This window comes from Sinocyclocheilus grahami, unplaced genomic scaffold (assembly GCF_001515645.1).
Source record: "Sinocyclocheilus grahami isolate Dianchi unplaced genomic scaffold, SAMN03320097.WGS_v1.1 scaffold7422.1, whole genome shotgun sequence".
Classification (NCBI taxonomy): domain Eukaryota; kingdom Metazoa; phylum Chordata; class Actinopteri; order Cypriniformes; family Cyprinidae; genus Sinocyclocheilus; species Sinocyclocheilus grahami.
Window position 1 is genome coordinate 24471 of NW_015511463.1, and position 691 is coordinate 25161.

At 32.1% G+C, this 691-nt stretch overlaps 1 protein-coding gene across 1 annotated transcript in view; it reads left to right on the forward strand.

Moving 5' to 3' along the window:
- Positions 1-6: 6 nt before the first annotated feature.
- LOC107577838 (claudin-19-like) overlaps positions 7-691 on the forward strand; it is a gene marked incomplete at both ends in the record, with an annotated part of 3196 nt that continues 2511 nt past the window's right edge. The window contains one exon of the mRNA XM_016263870.1: positions 7-61. Within this exon, the coding sequence (XP_016119356.1) occupies positions 7-61 (55 nt within the window). The remainder of the gene's footprint in view (positions 62-691) is intronic.

Below are 691 nucleotides of genomic sequence, written 5' to 3' on the forward strand. Positions count from 1 at the left end.
GCGTCTAACTCGCTCGGAGCCATTCACTGCCAGAGATTCAAGACCGTTCTGGGCCTTCCAGGTGAGACATGCACCTTCGCTCGCGTTACATCATACTGCATGTTGGTTTCAGTGATACAGTATCATCACGGTTTTACTGGATCTCTGAGCTCAATCCTGTGACGAAACGAGCTTATACTAGTCATAAAACACTCACACACACCTTTACTCTAGAATACAGGCAGATGTGTTTCAAATGACTGCAGTTTAACTCTTGGGGAGAATTTAAGAACTGAATTATTTTCCATTTATGGGTTAAATTTGAATTGGACACAATCTACAACAAACTGAGCTCAAATTTAAATTACAGGAAGTGGATTTAAATTAAATTAATTACTTGAAGGAAAAAATGTGCATATGCGTTAGCTAAAACGAAAACCATTTTCAGCAATTAAATCAAAGTTGAAATAAAATTAAAAAAAAACATGAAAAATAAAAATGGTGTCATAACTGAAATGCATAAGTTTAAGTTCAAGACACGTACTAAAGTAATACAACTGAAATATGATAAAAAATATTTAACAAATTTACTAAAACTTAAACTAAAATGAAAATGAAAATTGAAAATATAAAAATAAAAGATCATTCAAAATATGAATACTATAATCAGGAGTACAGTTAGCCAAAACTAAAGTAAACTAAAACGTTACGG